Raw genomic sequence first — 19,743 nt, 5'->3', positions numbered from 1 at the left:
ATTACATGGTACTGGCGAGGTTGTAAAGCAAGGTACCAGAGTTTACAGGTGCAAAGTTTCCACTGCATCAGTACCATATGACTAGTAATTGGGCCCAAGGATCAGCAAAGTGTGTGTGATGGAGCACTCTTGAGAGCAGTGTAGTTGATGATTAAGGCAGTTAAAGCTTCTCACAGTTCCAAATGGTGTTCCATGAAGGTGTTAAGACAATATGCGCATTCAATAACTAGCTTCTCTATAGACTGCATAGAACAAATGATAAGCCCTTCAGTGATACAATCCCTGTTTACATTAAACAGTTTCCTTCATTATGAATTCCTTATCAACAGAGGTTTTTTCCATATGCTATGTTCCTGTAGTTTATTTTTCATGCAACATGTGACCACCTATAAAGTACACACTGAGTCGTCTCTAAGGGGATGATTTACTAACATTTTTGTGCGGGGTTTGCATTATGAAAATAATGCAAAGCAGCACAAATCTTTTTTTATCATTTACTTTTTGCACTGGAAATTGACTCAAAGTAACACAAAGTAGTGCAAAGCGCTGATTTGCGTTACTCAGAGTCAAGGGGGAATTACAGGGACTTTCCCATGCAGTCACCCTTCCTTTTTGACAAAAATGTGAGAGAGGGTTTTGTGTCAAAAATAACACCGTTTGAAACCAGGTGTTTTCCAACATTACATGCATGGTGCACTGTACAGCACACATACAAAGTAAGAAAAGATTTAGAAGTTGTCTAGGCATAGTATTTTGCACTGGAAAGGAACCCTTACAGTACAAACCCTATGCTAGACTTACGCATCCACTCTTGCACTATGGCACAAAGGTGTGTGCGTGGCACACATCAAAAAAATTCAGCGGTGGAGCTAGTGAGAGGAGAGGAGAGTGCCATATCTCTGTAGATATGGCGCTCTATCGCTCCCTCTCTGTCATGCAACGCAGCACAGAATTTTTGACTGCTGCACTATGTTGGGTGATAGTTTAGAAAATGTGCCCCTAGGTGTCTTGGTAAGGTAAGATTGTGGGTGGACGCTCAATTTGGGACATGACTGAGAGTCTGAAGTCAGTAAGAGTTTCCCACAGTGTCTGTCTGTTGGTGGGTCATAAAGTTGTTTCGACTACATGCTTATTCATACTAAATGTCACACATGTACCAACGGTAATTACCATTTTATGTTGAACTGTGTCAAAGAAGTATACAGCTACTGACTTTACACTACACTACTGGGCAGTACAAATGCTCAGAAGTTTGCGCTGGTATCCCACCTGGCAGCAACCCTCTCTCTGGTCCCGGACTGGAGGGCCGCGCGGCATGCAGATAGTGGGGTAGATGTTGGCGATCTGTTGCATCTGCTCACTAAACCACTTACCTTACGGCGGACAGGCCCCCCCTATAATCGTGCCTGGATTCCTCTTCATGGCGGAGTCGGCTGGTCGGATGCTGTCAGTGTTCATGTTCTTCCCGGTCCTTCTTCCTAGAATTCTTTGGGAAGGATTTGTGGGTATTAAGGAACCCAAATCCAAGATAACAGGTCCTCATTAATTTAGCTCTTTTTCCCAATTTATAATAGTGACTCGCAACTTCCTGGGAGGTGCTTCCTGCTCTAGTAGTATATAAGGCCAATTTTTCTTTTGCGCCTTGCGCCTCATCTCTTTTTCATTCCTGGGTTTGTTTCCTCCCTCCTGTTACGCCCTGTGTTCCTGCAAGGTAGATTCTCATTTTTTGTGCGTTTCCAGCTCGTCCCTGCCTGGTTGTGTTCTACCTTGGTTCCATACTATCAGTGATTGCTCCCATAAGAAGTTTTTTTGCCTCAAGGCTTTTTCCACCTCTGGGACTCCTTCTGGAAGGCACCATATGCTTAGGAGAGTCCAAGTATTGGCGGCTACTGGAAGGGGTTGCCCCTACCAAAAACCGACAAAAACTGTGAAGATAAAAACTAGGCAAGTTGCTCATGAACCTTGGGCTTCATTGGCAACTCGCAGTCAGAGGTTTCTTTCTAAACGACCAAATGCCCGATAGACTTGACGCAGAATCAACAAGTGGATTTTCAGAGACTGAAATCATCCAGCAGTGAGACTCAAAGGAATCATATAGGATGGCACAACACTCTGGGTATGGCTGTATCAAGGTCTGACCCTGGGTGCACTCTCCAAATAATACAAATTCCAATAAAATGTTGGCACATGGCACTAAGGTGGATGGGGTGGTATCTTGAATCGACAAGAGAAGCCTTGTTATCCTTCGAAAAATTAACAATTGAAAATCAATGACATAAATACCAGTTCTTTATCTACAACTAAAACACAAATTGGACGACTCTAAGGGACAGTTGAGGCCTATCCCAGAAATCAACCTGTTGGGAGTCCAAGATTGCCATGGAACGGCTTGGGGGAAGCAGGACATGTCATGCCTGCACAAAACCTTGGTAATTAATGTCCCTGATCCCATGTCAAAACTGATGGGGAAATGGGAGGTGGATCTGGGGGAATTAGAAAACAAAAACTGGGTTGAATGTAAGATGGTAGCAAGAATGCTGGCGATACCAGCTCATCTGATGCTTGTCCAGTTAAAATACTTTCACAGGATATATTAGAACCCCAACAGGTTTCGGAGGATGGGGAGAGGCGTTAGTCCCAGTTGCCTCAGATGTAAAACAGCATCCATGTGACCTGGGAATGCCACGGCATACAGGCTTATTGGCCTGAAATCCTAAACATGCTGAACGATGTGGTGCGCTTACTTTTTGAATGTAGCCTACTGATGGGCATATTGGGGGTGTTCCTGGATTGGGACAACATGCAGAGACAGAAACTTCTCATCAGAATAGGGTGTATGATTGGCAAGAGAAATACTGCTAGACACTTGGGAACTTGATCAGTCCCCGACCACACGGACTGACTGCGAGGAAAGGACTACTGCTCGATAGCAGAATTATAGGAGTATAAAGCAATAGGATACCCACGGAAACATTCCAAAGTGTGGGGAGGGTGGTGGGATCGATTTGGTATTGGCAGGCCCTGACAACTAACTTGTAGCCAATGTGGGGTGGGTTGAGCAGAAGGACAGAAGATGAGGGGAAGTGTGCAGTGGACAAAGTTCAGTGGGTGGGTAAGCTGTAATTCGATTGAAAGTTGGCTGTAACGACTATGTAGTGTGGAAGCGAGGATGGGCATTAATGCTGTACAGGTTACCTTCAAAACTGAAATGTTCTGTATGTAGAAATTCAATGAACAGATGTCTTGAAAAATAATAAATAAAACTGAGTTAGATTGGGATATCGTATACATTTGCTGGAAATTAGGGAAGCTGAAACACTGCTTTGTGGAGATGTCCTCGGAGACCTGAACTACCACCTCGAACAACAACGACGCCAACTCCACCACCCTGATCGACAACCTCGCCAACCTCGGCCTCAGACAGCTCGTCAACGAACCCACCCACGCCGCCGGCCCCACGCTCGACCCCGTCTTCACCACTAGCACCCACGTCGCCTTCAACCGCACCACCGAACTCCACTGGACCGACCACCGCTGCATCCATTTCACCTTCAAGAAACCAACCACGCACCACCGCACCCAACAGCGGCCTCGCCGCTGCTGGCGCAAAGTCACCGAAGATCAACTGACCTCCACCCTCGCCCAGAACCCACCCTCTGACCCCACCGACCCAGACGCCGCCGCCCATAACCTCAGACAGTGGATCGACGACTGCGCCAACACCCTCGCCCCGCTCAAGAAACCCTACAACAGCCACACCAGCAAGAAAGCCATCTGGTTCACCGAAGAGCTCCAGACCTCCAAACGTACATGCCGGAAACTGGAGAAGAAATGGCTCCATGATCATACACCAGACAGCCACGCAGCCCACAAGGACGCCACCCGCAGACATCACCAACTCATCAGAGCAGCCAAGAGATCTTCCTTCAAAGCCCGCCTGGACAACAATGCACATGACAGCAAATAACTTTTCAACATAGTGAAGGAACTCTCCAACCCCAGCGCCATCACCAACGACATCCCGCCTCACAAGATCTGTGCGACTCACTGGCCACCTTCGTCCACCACAAGATCGCCAACATCCACGACAGCTTCAACACCACGACCGCCCTGACTATGGCAGACTCCACCCCCCCCCCCGCAAACACCACCTGCACCAACCGCCTGACTTCCTGGTCCTACGTCAGCGACGACGAGACACGCAAGGTCATGAACTCCATCCACTCAGGATCCCCATCAGACCCCCGCCTACACCACGTATTCAACAAAGCTGACGCATCCATCGCACCCCAACTACGGAAGGTCATCAACATCTGCTTCAAGACAGCGACATTCCCGGAAAGCTGGAAGCACACCGAAATCAACGCCCTCCTCAAAAAGCCCAAGGCGGACCCCAAGGACCTCAAGAACTTCCGGCCCATCTCTCTGCTCCCTTTCCCAGTGAAGGTCATCGAGAAAACCGTCAACATGCAACTGACCCGCCACCTCGAGGACAACAACATCTTAGAACCCTCCCAGTCCGGATTCAGACGACACCACAGCACCGAGACAGCCCTCATCACCGCCACAGACGACATCAGATGCCAACTAGACAACAGTGAAACATCAGCCCTCCTCCTCCTCGACCTATCAGCCGCCTTTGACACGGTCTGCCACCGCACACTAAAGACACGCCTCCAAGAAGCCGGAATCAAGGAGAAGGCCCTGGACTGGACCACGTCCTTCCTCACCTGTGGAAATATGGATTTTTCTGGTCAGTTATGTCCCCTATCTTGGACCCCAACGGTTCTATGTGCATGTCACAAGTACATGTATGTTCCCTCCAGTTCCAGTTATGAAGACGCAAATACATGTGCGTCCACCGTCAACATGTCCTCTGTCAGATCCGCCATGAATAGGCCGGATATTCCATTCCTAAGTACAAAAGGCCACCGGCTTTATATGGCTCACTTATGCCATTTCACAGTCCAGGCAAGTAGGCCCTGATTCTGTCATCAAAACTCTTCTTGCCTTCTGCCTCTGAAAGCTCCAGTCTGAGCCTGCATCTGTGACCATGAACTTTGTCTCATTCTCTGCGCGGCTCACGAAGCCTGACATCAGCCTATTCTCTGCCAAGAACTGTATTTCACCTTCGAGTTATCTGCTTCCCCCTCAGCCGATGCATTCCTGCCTAGTAGTTTAAGTAAACATTCTTCCAGCCACCGAGCAAAAGGCCCGGCTTCTCTGCCCTTATGCAAGTAATTCATAGTCCTGTTACTATGGAAGATTCCTGTCCTCGCATTTAGTGTAGACACTTAGACGCTTGTACACGCACGCACAGTCAGTATAGAATAGATTCTGTTCGAGAGTCCTTCTTTATGGATAACATAGTTCTTTAAACATAGGATGTTAGATATGATTTGGGATTAGGTTGACTTGACCCCTCAGACTTCTTGTCTCCACATGTAGAGCTAAATGTCAAGTCCCCTTCACCCCCTAGTTACACGTCAATTACACGTCATGCTGCTGCGCGCGCATCTATGCCAAGTATTATCTTATGGATCCACCTATAGGTGACATCATAACCAATTACGTTCCTTTTTACTCCTTATTACACCCATTTTTGGTTACGCAGATATATCGTCATTTTCCTTATCAATTGTTACGCCTACTGCATTCGCCTCATTGTAATGTATGTACTATAAAAGCCATTTCATGTCAATAATGTATGTACTTCACTTCCTGAACCTCCGTGGTGATGGAACTTGGAGCAACCGATTATAATCGATTATTGGAATAAAGCCCATTCCGAACCTCTAATACCACGGATTCTGCCTCTCATTTTACTGAGCTATTTTATTATGTTTCTGTATCAAATTCAGTCCCGGTAAAGGAAAATTATTTACCACATGAATGGCGCCCGAACAGGGACACTTTCTCATCTCACGCGCCGGCGGTGCGTTGCAGGCCCGGTCTCCTGCCACAGCTGGACGGACAATAACGCGTACCAGCAGGATTTCCTGTATCTCCCTCCGGTCAAGCGGGGGCGACTGAGACTGCGATCAACACCCAGACGAGGCGGTGAGAAGTGCGAAGTATCCCGACCAGAGCCTAGCTGAGAGAGCAAGATCCGAGGTATACAGAGACCCACCAGTCCGAAGTCAAGCCCAGTGTCCGACGAGTCGAGTCGAGTCCAGTCCGGTTCAAGTTCAAGTTACTGAGGCCTTCCGTTTCCGAAGCTACCCGGTGAGTACCATTGCTGGGGAGGCATTTCTGACGTGCACATAGGTTGTGCCGGTCAAGACGGGTTTGGGTACACAAATCCGGTCTGCACTGTTTCAGCAGTGTATCTGTACTGTTTAGCAGTATATCAAGTATTCCGAAGTATCTAGTTATTGTCAAGAATTAAGCTTGGTGTTTAGTCATGCAGACGATCATCATTGTTGTTTCAGTTAAAGGTTTAATGTTTAATGTTTAATGTGTTTAAGTATGTTCTGTATATTGTGGTATGAATGACTGTTCATTATCGTGTTTATTGTATTAAGTCTGTTCAAAATCAAGTATCAGGTCAGTTGGTCAAAATCAAGTATAAGGTCAGTTCTCAATATGCCGCTCTTTTCGAAATTAAGACAGATCACTACCAGAAAAGGGGTTCTCGAAGAAGCCGTTCCTATTCCTCCTAGGGACACTCCAGGGCACTTTATGTATCATAAACATGGCCTAGACGCCATATTATTTCTTGATTTATGGGTAGACTACACCAAGGAATTACCAGAAAGTCAGAGGTGGCCCACAGCGGGAACCTGGGATGCAGAGTGCATCATGAAAGTAGAAGAAGAGTTATGGAAAAGGAAAGTCAGACAGTCACAGAAAGATGCCATTGAATTATGGCGTAAAGAATCACATAGACGAACAGAAAAAGCACGTAGACAGGAAGAGAAGAGTAAAGAGAATTCCAATAAAGTTCGAGAAAATCTATTAATTGAGGAAGGTATCCGAGTGAAATCAGAACAAGTAGACAGACAAAGAAATGCCCTTATGAATGGTATGTATCCCCTTCTGGCCGAAGGATTACCTAAGGCTACCCCAGAAATACCGAAAGACTTGCCACCCCCATTGTTCCCAATAAAGGTACATCCTAAGGGGCATCCTAGAACAGCAGAAGACGTTTTTCTTTCCTCATATTTAGATGACGCAGCTCCCGAATATGCTAATTCCGCCCCGCATAGACCGCATACCAGGGAGGTCCAACGCCCAGATCCAGCACCCGTATCCCTACAGCAACAAATCGAGTCACAAGTTCTGGCAAGCACATCTGTTTCTGCATCCGCTCCTACAGCTACTTCTATAGCTGTGTCCACACCTGTAGTTGCTGTGTCACGTTCGACGAATCCTTTCACACCCGACACCCCAGATGGGGCCACGGGAGGTGCTACCAATATCTTTTCTACGCCACCCAGAATAAATAAACTTACTTTTCAAGAGTCAGCACATTCACGTACACCCAAACTCATAAGTGCCCGTACGCTGAAGGAACTTCTTATAGATTGCAGATATGATCCTGTGCCCGGTAAAGAGGACGAAATGACCCTGGCGTCATTGCGTATCAGACGAGCCGCAGTGTATTTAGGGAAGTTACCAGGAATGACTGCGCATCTAGATAATATATACCATTTTGTCCAAACAGGGCGAGATCCAGAATGTATTAACAGAGCTATGGAATACCAGAAAGTAGAGATACAGGGGGAACTGTTACGTTTCCTCATAAACTGTGTGATCAGAAATCAAGACCGACCGGGGGTAGACCCGGAAGCAATGCAAATTCTTACAAGATGGAGCCAGAATATATCAGAAGGGAGACATGATAAACAAAATTGTATAATAGCCATGTGCCGAAAGATCCGTAAAGAAATAGAACGCCTACACGAAGAGAGATTAGAGGTAGACGGTTTCGAACAAAGCGAGGAAGAAGGGTCAGGACCGCCCACAGGACAGTCAGAAACTATAGCCTATGTAGGTAAAAGAAGATCTTATAATAGTACGAGATGTCTTATTGACCCGGTACGCCCGATATGTCCAGACAATAACAGGGGTTTCCCAACACCCATAGTCCATATAAGGTCTAACGAGCATTCGTTCCAAACCGCCGACAAACTACTCCGAGAACGAAGGGGTTATCATTTTCTCGATTCTATGGATGAACAAGATTTAGCCAGGGCAGCTGTCCATTGGGTGGACAGTCCCGGAAAATATAGTGATGATACAGTAGTACGCACATTCTTGAATCTTACCCCAGATGAACAGAGGTTAGCCGGGATTTATATGATTCAACAACTCATTATACTATATCGAAGTCAGCATTCGGACCCTGGTCCCTTACCTGACATACTGACTGAATTACTTATGAATAAATGGAGGGGTGCAGGTACTAAATTAATTAAAGAAATTCTAGAATCAAGAAAGCAGTATATTCTTTTTGTATGTTCAGAACATGTCTCATTGCCCGTCAAGGAGAGAACCACGTATCACATGGATAGACAGAATCCCTTACGAGAAGTGCACCCAATAAAGGGCGAGGACAACGAGTTCAAACGCGTATTTGTATATGCGCCCATATCGAAAAAAGAATTGTTACAAATGAAGAAAGTGGTACCCAGTCATGACAAAGACCCAGCGGGTTTTTACCGAGAAATTAAAGACATGTTACTCATGGGAGAGGACACCTATCCCGACATTATGACAATATTAAAGGTATTGATGCCTGCTGGCATTTATGAGAAACTCAAGGAAAAAGAGTGGGAGGTAGGAGACCAAAAGATAGAATGGTCAGTGTTAGAAGCGGAAGAAAAGGCCCGAACTGCAGGAGCAGGACTTGGGGATAAAACTAAAGCACTACCAGGTTTATTAGTACAGGTACTGCCACGCTTATTAACTACGAAAAAGGAAGATTGGGGTACAATTTCAGCCTGTAAACAGAAGCAAGATGAAGACACTAGTGATTACTATGCCCGATTTGAAAAATGTTTTGGTATAAATAGTGGCATAAAAGCAAGTAGCGAATCATACCCACATCTGTTTGTAACAAAATTAGTAGAAAATGCCCTGCCCCCAGTAAAGAATAGAGTATTAAAATTCGAGAGTACCTGGCAAGGTAACACTCCATCACAAATGTTACAAATGTTACAGTACCATCACAATAGAATTAGAGAGGAACAAGAACATGAACACAGACGCATGAAAGACACGAAAATGAAAATGTTAGTTTCCCAGACAGTTCCAGCTGAAGGACATAAAAGGGGTATGACACATTCCGATTCAGCAGGACCTGTAAAAGGGACATGCAATTATTGTAAAAAGCCAGGTCATTACGTACACGATTGTCCAGTTTTAAAACATAATATCAGCATAGGTAAAACACAAGAAAGATCACGGCCACTTAGACAAGATCAGAATGAACAAGGAGCTCTGCAGCATGCCCAGGCCATGCCAGCCGCACAACAGCCAATACAGTTTGTGCCAGCTGCACCACCATTGCCTGTTGCTGCCACACAGACAACAACACGACAAATGTATCAGACCGCACAGTATGAATACCCTGAGTATCAGCGTTACGCATGAACTAGCCTAGAGAGGGAAGTTGACTTACCCCTTATCGAGATACCTGTAGATCAAGAAGGACCTTATGTACATAGTGAATTATTAGGTCAAGATAGAAAATTTTTACTCGATACAGGGGCAAGTCGAACAACTATAAAACGTAGTGAAGTTCCAGGGGCACCCCTCTCAGGCTCACAAAATATTTCCCTTGGTTTTTCAGGAAAACCTATTGTTAATGAAGTGTCACAACCTCTGCCACTTACGATAGGACCTCTGACCCGAACTACAGATTTATTGCTTACTAAATCATGTCCAGAAAACCTGTTAGGAATAAAAACATTAAAAGCTCTAGGAGCTATAATATGTTGTTCTCCGGAAGGAGTAAGATTGTTTTTACGTGATTTTAAAGGTCACTATGTATCTAGAGACATGGATCCCCGACTGCAGACTTTACCTACACGTCTATGGGCACAAGGCCCTACTGATGTTGGTTGCATGAATATTACACCATATCGAGTCACATTAAAGGCAGGAGTGGTGCTACCACGAATGCGACAATACAAGTTACCCCCAGATGCTGTAGTGGCTTTACTACAAATCATTGACGAGCTCATTACCCAAGGAGTAGTTGTAGAAACAGACTCCAATGTATGTAATTCCCCGATAATTCCGATTCTTAAACGAACAGATCCTAAGGCCCCGCCAGTATATCGATTGGTTATTGATCTGCGCGAGTTAAACAAATGCATTGTGCCACAATTCCCTGTGGTCCCAGATATCTCGTCATTACTGACAGCTATTGATTCCGAAGCGACATTCTTTACTGTAATCGATCTCAAGAATGCCTTTTTCAGCGTCCCAATAGATCCGGAAAGCCAATATTTATTCGGATTTAGTTTAAATGGACGTAGCTTTAAATTCTCACGCGCACCTCAAGGATTTACAGAAAGCCCCAGCATCTATAGCCAAGCACTGAAACGAGAACTTGACAGTATCCACATGCCAGTTAACACTGCTCTGCTTCAATACGTCGATGATCTGCTGATCACCGCCCGAAGCGAACCTGAATGTGAAAAAGCATCACTGACAGTTTTACAATTTCTAGCCGAAAAGGGGCACAAGGTGTCCCCTTCTAAGCTGCAATTCTGTGTCCAGCGAGTTATTTATCTTGGACACTCGCTGTCCAAGGAGGGAAGGCAGCTTACACCAGACCGCATTCAGTTAATAGCTAACATGCCAATACCCAAGACACAAAAGGAGGTGCGGGCTTTCATAGGCCTCACTTCATACTGTAGACAGTGGATCCCGCAATATGCATTTCTAGCAAAACCACTCATTCAGTTGACAACCCAGGAGGCAGCCACATCGACTGTTCTCCCTTGGACTCAGGAACATACACAAGCTTTTGAAAGCCTAAAGAAAGCTTTATTTCAAGCACCTGTTTTAGCAACGCCATGTTACAGAAAACAGTTTACACTCTTTGTTACAGAACGCGAAGGTACTGCTTTGTCAGTACTCACACAGGAACAAGCAGGAGCACACAAACCATGTGCTTATTTTTCTAGTACATTAGATCCCGTAGCTCAGGCTTTGCCTGCATGCCTGAAATCAGTAGCAGCGACAGCTTTAGCAATCAGACAAAGCGATGCCATAGTGTTAGGACATCCATTGACAGTTCAAGTACCACACACAGTAGAAGTCCTTGTGAATAGAACGCAAACACAACACTTGACTATAGCGCGACTTACAGGGTATGAACTTACATTGTTTCAGCCACATATAGAAATCAGACGCTGTAACACATTGAATTCTGCCACACTTTTGCCAGTAACCGGAACAGACCCACTAGCTCATGACTGTATTGAAGTTATTACTATAACGACAAAACCCAGACAAGACTTGACAGATGTCCCATTGTCAGATCCAGACCTGACGTTGTATGTAGATGGTTCATGTATGAGAACAAGTACAGGAGAGTTAGTGGCTGCTTACGCAGTCACAACAGATACAGAAGTCATTGAAACTAATCGTATTAATACTTTGTCAGCTCAAGCCGCAGAGCTCATCGCTCTGACACAAGCCTGTATTCAAGCCACAAGTAAAAAAGTCAACATATACACTGATTCACGTTATGCATTCGGAGTCGTACATGACTTCGGCGTGCTGTGGCGAGAGAGAGGTTATTTAACTTCCCACGGTGCCCACATTCAGCACGGACCCCTCATTCATGCCTTATTAGATGCAATACATCTACCTACTGCAATATCAATTATGAAATGTAAAGCTCATACGAAAGTTACTGATATCATTTCTCAAGGCAATGATTTAGCCGACAGAACAGCTAAACAGACTGCTCAAACTCAAACCCCCGACATGACAAAGACAATAGTCCCGATGCCGACACATTGTATGACAGTTAAAGATCCTACTCTTGACGTAATTGACATACAGACACATGCTACACCAGACGAAATAAAGAAATGGACTGAATTAGGAGGGATCCAAACGGATCAAGGATGGATGATGAAAGAAAAGTCTGTATGGCTCCTTCCTGATTCAATGGTCCAAGTTATAGTTAACACTATACATAGTCCAGCACATCTAGGAGAAAAAGCTATGCTAGACAGCATTCAACACATTTGGTTCAATAAACATTTACGAGCAGCAGCCAAACAAAAAGTCCGTACCTGTATGATCTGTTGCCAGTTCAACCCAGGAAAAAGTGTTCCCGTAGAACAGGGTGGATTTCATCCTCCTGATCACCCTTTTGAAGTCCTCCAGATGGATTATATCCAGATGGAACGATGTCGAGGATTCAAATATGTTCTCGTAGTTGTCTGCGCTCTGTCCCGTTGGACGGAGGCATACCCGGTTTCAGATTACACTGCCCCGACTACTGCCAAACAGTTAGTTCGAGAATTCTTCCCACGATACGGTTTACCACGTGTTGTCTACTCAGATAACGGCCAGCCGTTCTCATCCGAATTAATGAAACATGTTTCACTTCTGCTAGGATATCAGTGGAAATTCCACTGTGTTCGACACCCCGAGGCAGCAGGTCTCGTAGAAAGACATAATCAGATACTGAAAATCAGACTGTCCAAAATATGCAGAGAGAAAGGGGTCGACTGGATAGTAGCATTACCAGTTGCACTTTTTTACATGAGAATGGTAGCACACTCTAGAACAGGGCTATCCCCGTATGAGGTGATCTTCGGCAGACCACCAAATATGTGGGGGACGCCTATACCACGCAAAATAACTGATATTGACTGTAATATGCTGACAGATTACTTGGCTTCCTTGATGTCTGCACTACAATCTTGTCGTTCACAGGTTGCTGCAGCATTTCCCGACAACACTGAGGTGAAACCCCATGACGTAGTTCCGGGTGATTTCGTGTTTGTGAAAAATTTCGACCGAAAGACTCAGCTGGAGCCCAGGTGGAAGACACCCAAGTTGGTTCTGCTGACCACAAGAACAGCCGTGAAGATCGAGGGCCGCAAGGGCTGGATTCATTCAAGTCATATCAAGAAATTTCATGGACAATCCTCGGATATAGACATTGTGCCCTGCACTCCCTCACAGACTGATTCAAAAATTCCTTTGGTTGAAAAAACTGAAAGCGAACTCTATAAAGTTAAGTTGAGGCCTAGAACGTCAGACGATTTGATTGTTTAAGTCCTCTCCTAGGTGAAGCGGTTGAATCTGTCTCTGACATGTATCCTCTAGACCTGAATCATGGACAATTGCGAACAATGATGAAACGACAGGCGTATTGTAAATCACTGCGTAGCCACTGTATAGTGACATTATTAATATTGTTCTTCTTGAGTCTTTTAATAATTACTGCAAGCATAGTGTTGCACATATATTACCCTATTTCTAGACCTGTTTACAATGTTACCGCAGAACATTCTTTTAGTAACTTACCCCCGCATGAATTGTCTTATAGACTTGCGCTGCGCAATAACACTTTCATTAGTATGTTACATCATTCCCATCAGACTAGTAATGCAACTAATTGTTGGGTGTGTGGCCGGCTCCCTCCCTATCAGAATTATGAAGGAGTCTTGCCTTTCTTTCCGCACCCATTTACACATAATGGCTCCTGTGGAGCATGGTTTAGTTTAATCAATTCCATAGACTCAGACACAGCAGTTTACCAAGATCAGTGGGTATGGGGAAACCTGAACCTAGTTTTACTCAAGGTCTGCTATCCTGACAAGGAGGGTCGCCCCAAAAGAACAGGAACTGATCTAGAAAATGAAGTATATGGATTAGGTAATTTTACACCTAATCTCATGATTCTAAATGTCGTATCCGAAGTTGAACTAGTCTTACCCACCATGTCAGTATTCCCAGCGAAGGGTGAATTGTGTGTAAGAAAGGTTGGTTCCATACATATGGGCCATAGTAAATGCACTACTACAGTAGAATTCAGTGATCAAGGCAAATCCTCATTCAGAGCTTATCGCCACTCCTACTTTATATGTGGTCAGACTGCATATATGCGTCTACCTCTAGATTGGGATGGTACCTGCTACATTGCATTCCTTTTGCCACCTGTTTTCCTAGCTCCTCCTGATTATTATAGAAATATTCATTTAGTACACAATAGAGAGCGGAGAGATCTCCCGATTGTCGATTACACTGAAACAGCATGGGAAAAATACACAGATTTCAATAAAGGCATCTTTCCCTATATAGGTACTGTTACTAATAGTAAACTAATACGTAGATTAACTAGAACCCTTGAAGCAGTAGTGAATGAAACTATTTCCGCCTTAGGCAATTTAACAGAAGAGCAGTCTGCTATGCGGATTGTTGTGCTTCAAAATCGTCTTGTCCTTGACGTCATCCTGGCTGATAGGGGCGGAGCTTGTAGGGTCATCGGATCAAGCTGCTGCGTATTCATACCAGAAAATTCGCCATCAGTATATAAAGCCATAACTCGCCTTCATGAGATTGTAAATCAGATACACCAGAACCCAGGCACTTGGACTTGGTCCAGTTGGTTTTGGAGTGTGATATCAGCCTGGGGATGGAGAGTTCTATCTTTCCTAGGTATTGGCCTTCTCATACTATTCAGTTGCTGTCTATGTCTACAATGTGGTCCAGCGATCTGTGGTCTGTGTGCCACATCGTATATTCCACCACCAAGATTTCATTCAAGATCCCGGAAGAAGAAAGAAGAACAAATGATGCTATATGAACAGATCAATGGATTAATGAAGATTGATATCTCTTAACGGGCAAGTAGGGGACAAGGAGGGAATGTGGAAATATGGATTTTTCTGGTCAGTTATGTCCCCTATCTTGGACCCCAACGGTTCTATGTGCATGTCACAAGTACATGTATGTTCCCTCCAGTTCCAGTTATGAAGACGCAAATACATGTGCGTCCACCGTCAACATGTCCTCTGTCAGATCCGCCATGAATAGGCCGGATATTCCATTCCTAAGTACAAAAGGCCACCGGCTTTATATGGCTCACTTATGCCATTTTACAGTCCAGGCAAGTAGGCCCTGATTCTGTCATCAAAACTCTTCTTGCCTTCTGCCTCTGAAAGCTCCAGTCTGAGCCTGCATCTGTGACCATGAACTTTGTCTCATTCTCTGCGCGGCTCACGAAGCCTGACATCAGCCTATTCTCTGCCAAGAACTGTATTTCACCTTCGAGTTATCTGCTTCCCCCTCAGCCGATGCATTCCTGCCTAGTAGTTTAAGTAAACATTCTTCCAGCCACCGAGCAAAAGGCCCGGCTTCTCTGCCCTTATGCAAGTAATTCATAGTCCTGTTACTATGGAAGATTCCTGTCCTCGCATTTAGTGTAGACACTTAGACGCTTGTACACGCACGCACAGTCAGTATAGAATAAATTCTGTTCGAGAGTCCTTCTTTATGGATAACATAGTTCTTTAAACATAGGATGTTAGATATGATTTGGGATTAGGTTGACTTGACCCCTCAGACTTCTTGTCTCCACATGTAGAGCTAAATGTCAAGTCCCCTTCACCCCCTAGTTACACGTCAATTACACGTCATGCTGCTGCGCGCGCATCTATGCCAAGTATTATCTTATGGATCCACCTATAGGTGACATCATAACCAATTACGTTCCTTTTTACTCCTTATTACACCCATTTTTGGTTACGCAGATATATCGTCATTTTCCTTATCAATTGTTACGCCTACTGCATTCGCCTCATTGTAATGTATGTACTATAAAAGCCATTTCATGTCAATAATGTATGTACTTCACTTCCTGAACCTCCGTGGTGATGGAACTTGGAGCAACCGATTATAATCGATTATTGGAATAAAGCCCATTCCGAACCTCTAATACCACGGATTCTGCCTCTCATTTTACTGAGCTATTTTATTATGTTTCTGTATCAAATTCAGTCCCGGTAAAGGAAAATTATTTACCACACACCGGCAGAACCCAGAGAGTCCGCCTCCCACCTTTCCGATCCGAAGCCACCGACATCAGCTGCGGCGTACCCCAGGGCTCATCCCTCAGCCCGAGCCTGTTCAACGTCTCCATGGCCCCCCTCGCACAAGTAGCCCACCAGCACGACCTGAACATCATCTCCTATGCCGACGACACCCAGCTCATCCTCTCCCTCACCAAGGACCCGCACACCGCCAAGACCAACCTCCACGAGGGTATGAAGGCCATCGCCGAATGGATGAGGAGTAGCCGTCTGAAACTGAACTCGGGCAAGACGGAGGTCCTCATCCTCGGCCCCACCCCCTCTGCCTGGGACGACTCCTGGTGGCCGACCACACTGGGAACAGCACCGACACCCACGGACCACGCATGCAACCTAGGATTCATCCTCAAATCCTCCCTCTCCATGTCGAAGCAGGTCAACGCCGTCTCCTCCTACTGCTACAACACCCACCGCATGCTCCGCAGGATCTACAAGTGGATCCTGACCGAAACTAGAAGAACGGTGATCCAAGCCCTCGTCATTAGCAGGCTGGACTACACCAACGCACTCTACGCAGGAATCCCGGCCAAACACCTACAACGACTGCAACGCATCCAAAACGCCCCGTCCCGACTGATCCTCAAAATCCCACGCGCAGCCACATCACCCCCCACCTGAGAGACCTACACTGGCTCCCCGTCAACAAGAGGATCACTTTCGAGCTCCTTACCCACGCACACAAAGCACTCCACAACAGCGGACCAGCCTACCTGAACAGCAGACTCAGCTTCTACACTCCCACCCGCCAGCTCCGCTCCGCCAGCCTCGCCCTCGTCGCCGTCCCCCACATCCAACGAGCAACCTCCGGTCGCAGGTCCTTCTCCTTCCTCCCCGCCAAGACCTGGAACACCCTCCCTACCCACCTGCGGCAGACCCAGGACCTGCTCACCTTCAGAAGACTCCTCAAGACCTGGCTCTTCGAGCAGTAGCAGCACCCCCTCTCCTCAGCGCCTTGAGACCCTCACGGGTAAGTAGTGCGCTTTACAAGTGATTGATTGATTGATTGAGAATAAAATCTGACTTATTGACAGGGTTTGTCTGGATGCAGGGACTGTTCTGTTCCACAATACATCAGGCTTTCCTTAAGTCACATACCAATTACCAACGCTGTAGGTGGTTCTCAAAGCCTTTGGCAGTGGCTAAAACAGGGATATTAAAGTTACGGAAAACACTGATTACTCCTACAAATGATACCTGCCTTAACAAAATGTTCCAAATGGCAACATATGAGTAAGTTATAGAGAAATTGAATAATCATATGGGTAAATCTGAAGACATTTGGAGCAGTTTCCTCATGACCTGATATGTGGTACAGACAGATGCAGCTGACAGCTTGTTTTGGATGCTCGTGTGGGGTTACACAAATCAATGTATTATTTCACATACATCTTATAGGGTGGGGCGGAGGGACTTTCTGAGTTATATCATTAATGTCTATATTTTCTGGATTTGTCCATGAATTTTGCCTCTTGACTAAGATAATGATAATGTTTCTCTCCTTACTCTGGAATTACAAAATTAGGTATATATCCAGTGAGATCATTTCATTGCTGCATTGTGAACAATTGTTGCATAGAATAATCTTAGGTTGAGGAGTTCAGTTAAACAGTCACAGTGTATCACATCCTGGTCCACTTTACCTAGATGAACTTGGGGTTGATATAGGTGGGCCAAATTGTCTTACATGTAGAGATACTGGGCTTTGTTATGTCAGGTCAAATGTTTTTACTCTTCAGACAATCCTTTCTGTGCCACTAGTCTAGTCACCTCACTAGCTGCAAGATTCTTTGTGAGACTTTGATATTCATCACAAGTAACACAGCAACATGGGCTAGGTATATGGCGATATCTCTGCAGCTCAGCAAGAATTAACCCATACTTGACTGACACAAGGTAACAGCTACACACAAAAGGCACCTACCAACAAGCATTTGAGCAATTGCCAATTGTATGACCTCTACTCTGAAAATAATTTGCATGACATTCGGTGTTGGACATAGCACATGGCCATACATTAATCATGCTCAACAGTATTGCAAACTCACTCAACCTAGGCCATTCAGGAACAACCAACTAAATGCAGTCCCAAACAAAGGCATATATGTAGTATACAAGAACAAGTTAAAATAGTGTATTATGGAATTCAAAGAATTTAGCCACCACAAGCTTTAAGAGACAGGCCTACCACAGGATATGTGTGAGATTTTCGCAAGCTGTTACAAAGATACAAAGTCGGTGTGATTTCATAACACACAACCTAGCTGATAGCAGACCACAGCAGATACTTCATACGAAATACATACAGAAAATGAGTATTCTCCCTTTGTTAAATCTTTTTCTGCATGGAAGGGAAAGAAAAAGAGGCGGAATGTAAAATGTTGGAAGGTGCTACAGTTATCAATGAAATACTATGCATCATGACACACTATCAGTACAATGCAATGTCCAAACTTCATATACCTGAGATCGTGATATTTCCAGACTTCAGCAACATTGTGACTTCATGACCGCTCTCATGAAGAACATGCGAAATCTCACTCATCAGAAGGTGATGGCTTCCTCCTAAATGATGCAGGTTAAAAACCACATTGGGAAATGTTAGCTAAATAATATAAACTGACTGCACATAAAAGTTAATTTCATTATGTATAAACATGGCTTCCCAATGACTTTGTCATCAATTCAGACATGCAGTGGACATGCAATCAATTGCTCTGTATCTAAATAAATGTTTTCATTTATTTTTAATCATGCAATTATTGAAGAACCCATACCGTTGTGAGAACCATAAAACTATTTTGTGTTCCCTATCGCAAACTCAGAGCTTTGGGGCTCTAGTGAATTGTACTATATTGGATGCTGTTTCAATAATTTTTCCTGATGATGGCCCACCATATTTACTGCTTAAAAGGATCGGAAACATCTGCATTCTTTCTTGTTTTCAATATCTGTATACCTCTCTGTTTTCCAACAGTATGATTAATATAATACTATTATAAAGTGCAAGTTCCCGGTCACACACTACTATGCAATAAATAACTTTTGTTATTCTGACACAGTGTTTTGTGCCATAAGCACTTCACCAGTGTTGGCCAATAGAATGAGTATTCTTTATGAAAAATCTTCTTAACCGAATGCAAGTGACTTACCCTGGAGAATCAACTTTGTGTCCACGGAAACGTTTGTTATTCATCTATGACACATTACTTTAATGTTGAAGAAGATGTGGATACTAATAAACATGTAAAAATTATCTGAAGTGCCAGTGCCTCCATTCACAAGACTTTGCAGCATTCCCATGTCAATAACTTAAACATATCCTGCATGTTTAAATGCACATGTATCAAACTTGCTTGTTATGTAATACAGGATCATATTCTTGGAAGGGCAGTACCATAAACACACACACACGCGCACACACACACACAAACACACACACACACATGCACGCATGCACACACACACACACACACATAGACACACACACACCACTCTGTAGTTATAGATGGGGTGACCGGAGATAGGGATTTTTTTTTATTTGACCCTTGATAAGTTTGCACCAGATTGATGAACGTCCGCAAAGCTTTGCAAACTTGCTGGATCCATTTCATTCTTGGAGTCCTGAAAGTTTTACGGCGTTTTATCAAGGGTATGCAAAAAAATGGTC

At 44.7% G+C, this 19,743-nt stretch overlaps 1 protein-coding gene across 1 annotated transcript in view; it reads right to left on the bottom strand.

Moving 5' to 3' along the window:
- LOC146864080 (UDP-glycosyltransferase 3A1-like) overlaps window positions 1–19,743 on the bottom strand; it is a 680,300-nt gene that overhangs the window by 596,412 nt on the left and 64,145 nt on the right. The window contains exon 2 of the mRNA XM_085640710.1: window positions 18,537–18,638. Coding sequence (XP_085496836.1) covers window positions 18,537–18,638 — 102 coding nt within the window. The remainder of the gene's footprint in view (window positions 1–18,536; window positions 18,639–19,743) is intronic.

Source organism: Triturus cristatus, chromosome 2_1 (genome assembly GCF_964204655.1).
Source record: "Triturus cristatus chromosome 2_1, aTriCri1.1, whole genome shotgun sequence".
NCBI lineage: Eukaryota > Metazoa > Chordata > Amphibia > Caudata > Salamandridae > Triturus > Triturus cristatus.
This window is presented reverse-complemented; position numbering and strand designations above follow the sequence as displayed.